This window comes from Myxocyprinus asiaticus, chromosome 49, assembly GCF_019703515.2.
Source record: "Myxocyprinus asiaticus isolate MX2 ecotype Aquarium Trade chromosome 49, UBuf_Myxa_2, whole genome shotgun sequence".
Classification (NCBI taxonomy): Eukaryota; Metazoa; Chordata; class Actinopteri; order Cypriniformes; family Catostomidae; genus Myxocyprinus; species Myxocyprinus asiaticus.
The window spans coordinates 3538677-3541986 of record NC_059392.1 but is presented as its reverse complement, the minus strand read 5'-3'; the positions used below and the strand labels follow the sequence as shown (position 1 = coordinate 3541986).

General features: G+C 35.6%; 1 protein-coding gene across 1 annotated transcript; it reads left to right on the top strand.

The window, feature by feature from the left end:
• Positions 1 to 583: 583 nt before the first annotated feature.
• LOC127437959 (SLAM family member 5-like) lies at positions 584 to 3087 on the top strand. The gene is made up of 4 exons (XM_051693141.1): positions 584 to 656; positions 1054 to 1380; positions 1931 to 2206; positions 2978 to 3087. The coding sequence occupies exons 1-4, from the start codon at positions 608 to 610 to the stop codon at positions 3085 to 3087; spliced, it is 762 nt and encodes a 253-aa protein (XP_051549101.1). The 5' UTR covers positions 584 to 607.
• Positions 3088 to 3310: the final 223 nt, after the last annotated feature.

Here is a 3310-nt window from a genome sequence, read left to right as displayed (position 1 = left end):
TATTCTGACAATATCTCCCAAAGGGGAACCATATACAAGGAGAAAAGCAGAGGCCTTAAAACTGATCCCTGTGGCACTCCATACTTAACTTTTATTTGATTTGACAGTTCCTCATTTACATAGACAAAGTGGTGGCGGTAATTGATCTTTTATATAGAAGATGTGGCCTTTATATATATATATTATTATGAGTTATGTATTTTCTGCATTAATTCAATCATAGTATTGCTAAGCAGAAAATAAAAATAAACTTCAAACTTATTTAGTTTGTGATGCTTTCTGGATTAAAAGATCTAAAACAGACATCTCGAATAGGTAGTGTGCTATCTGGGGTACATTGTGTGTGTTTACATCTATAAGACGTTTCCGCTTGGATGTCAATAAAACATTTGTCAGATGTCTTTGAAATGTTTATGATTTAGAATGTTTGTAAATCAGATATTTTTAAGATGTTTAGCAGATGAAATGCTCTTAAACAGATGTCTGTCAACACCACCCACGATGTTTGAAAGCAGCATCACCAAGCTGAGAACAGCAGCCATTGGCTAAGTCTTCGCCTCATGTTGTGTTTGTGGACTGACACAATAACACAAGTCATTCTTTTAAAATGCTCTCACACAAGTGCCATTTCATCTGGTTTCTTATGTGTGTGAAAGGTAAGATATTTAGCACCATTTATTATTCCTTTGATAAATGTTTTATTTTATTTGAGTTATTGCCAAATGTTGAAATTATCCAACCTTTTCAGAGGTTTCCATTGTCAGTGAGCGTTAATAGTCACTTGCTTAAATGATCTAATATCACTTTGACTACTTGAAGGATTTGTGACAACAATTTAACTTTAAATCGCTGTATATGACCTAAAACATTATAAAAGTTAATTAGCCAAAAATCAACAAAAACAGACACTGAAAGAAACCACATCCTGTCATAGCACTTTGTGCCCATTACATAAATTATACGAAACATAAATGTTAAGGTTTGCATGATTTGCATGAGTTGTCGGTGTAGGTTCAAACTAATATGTTTACATTATTATTAATATTGTTTCAGGTGTGTTTGATGCTGATAGAGATGGAGTGAAGTCAGTGTCAGTGATGGAGGGAGATTCTGTCACTCTACACACTGATCTTACTGAAATATTGGGAAATGATCAGATACTGTGGATGTTTGGACCTCAAGAGACTCGAATAGCTGAAATCTATAAGCAGAACATTGATATATATGAGACTAATGAGATAACTAGAGACAGACTGCAGCTGGAGAGACAGACTGGATCTCTCACCATCAGAAACATCAGAATCACACACTCTGGACTTTATAAACTTCAGATACTCAGCAAAACAACCTCATACAAGAGATTCAACGTTACTGTCTATAGTGAGTTTAATATCTCTGTCACACACAGTTTGTTTTTGCTGGTTCACTCTCGACAAATTTCAAAAATTATTCTTGACTGATAAAAAATGCTTTTTTATTTCCCTTTCTTTGGAGCAAGAAAACATTGTTGTAAGATTGTTGCAAGATACTGTATAAAATGTGTGATGTGTTGTGTAAGTACATTTGCGATGTTAAATACTCACAACTGTATGTTTTAAATTAAATAATAACAAAACACAAATGTAAATAGAGGAGTGAAGATCATGACCATCGAAATCAACCTTTGAACCTGTTTGTATCATCACACATACTTGTGCAGAATATTTAAAAGAGAAAACACAGCTGTCCTTTAGTCCACTAGTGATCTGGAAATCAATTGGTATTATCAGTTATATGACCAATAAGTTTAAAGGGTTAAAATATTTTTTTTTTCATGTTTATATACTATTTTGAACAAAGAATTTTGTACTGTGAATTCACAAGCAATATTAAAATATTATATGCCATAAAACTCTTGTATGTATGTGATTTATTATCTTGTGTTTTCCAGCTCGTCTGCCCATTCCCGTCATCATCAGAGACTCTTCTCAAAGTTCTTCAAGCTGTAAATGTGTGTTGGTGTGTTCAGTGGTGAATGTGACACAGGTGACTCTCTCCTGGTACAAAGGAAACAGTATATTCTCCTCCATCAGTGTGTCTGATCTCAACAGCAGTCTCTCTCTACCTCTGGAGGTGGAATATCAGGAGAACAACATCTACAGCTGTGTGCTCAACAATCCCATCAGAAACCAGACGAAACATCTCAACATTACTCAACTTTGCTCAGGTATGCAAGCATTAATGTTAATGTTTCTTTACTGAGGAGCTGTTTCATCAAACATCACAATCGAATCAAATCTCTAAGCTTTCGAATCTTTGAAATGTATTCAGAGGATCAGAACAGAAGTTGTGAAGCTGAAGTGTGTACTTTCTGCACCACTATTGTCACCAAACAGAACTGCAAAACTAATGATTGTTTTCAATCAGCTTTCCCAAATACTCCCCCTGTCTTCCATTGTTCCAACAAACAGACAGACTGCTCAGGCGTAGTCCATATTAATCCGGGTAAATTTGAAAATGAATCTTTTTCTCTATATTTTGGGCTTCTGTCCACACTGAGACAGCGTTTTCTTCCAGCGAAATGGAGCTTTTCGAAAACGCTCTACCAAAGTTACTTTGAAAATGCAATTTTTGAGTTGTAGTGTAGACTGGGAGATATTCAAAAACAATTACGCCTTCAACCCAAAACCATCAAGATGGCGGCCTATGTTGTAGCGGCGTTGTTGTGCATGCTATTCACTTCGATAGCATTGTTAAAGATAAATGTTACTTTGTACAACCTTCATATTGCATTCCTTCAAAGGCGATGGTAAGCTTACTTGGAATTGCTCTCTGGCAACGGAACATGAGGACAATTGCTTTTCAGACTGTACATGCGCATTATAGGGATTTAAGCGTTTTAAAAATTTCAGTGTGGATGTGCAGCTTTTGGAAAACGTTTGAATCACAGAATTACTGTGGATGTAGTCTCATATGCTGATTTTTACCCCCTCCGCAGATTCTGTCTACATTCATTCTGAGAGTGTGACCCCTTCATTGATTTATGCTCTGGTGGGCATGACTGCTGTCAGTGTACTTGTGTACTACATAAGATCCAAAAGAGTTTAACAGGAGATGAAGACACTGGCTAGGTTCAGAATAGCATACTAATATACTACTGTTACTACTGATACAGTATATAATTGCACTGTTAACGGTATGAATTCTGAATTTATTTCCGAGATAAGAACTGGCCATCATTCTGTTCATTAAACATACAACATGTTGAGGTCATGTGACAACAATGTATGAAACAATTTAGTGTACTACTGCCTTAAATATTTATAGTGGA

What these genes read in the sequence shown, in the direction of transcription:
- LOC127437959 (XM_051693141.1), top strand. Translation starts at nt 608, where the DNA reads ATGCTCTCACACAAGTGCCATTTCATCTGGTTTCTTATGTGTGTGAAA. An exon ending in GTTTCTTATGTGTGTGAAAG is followed by an intron (nt 657 to 1,053) that starts GTAAGATATTTA and finishes ATATTGTTTCAG; the next exon opens with GTGTGTTTGATGCTGATAGA. An exon ending in CATTACTCAACTTTGCTCAG is followed by an intron (nt 2,207 to 2,977) that starts GTATGCAAGCAT and finishes CCCCCTCCGCAG; the next exon opens with ATTCTGTCTACATTCATTCT.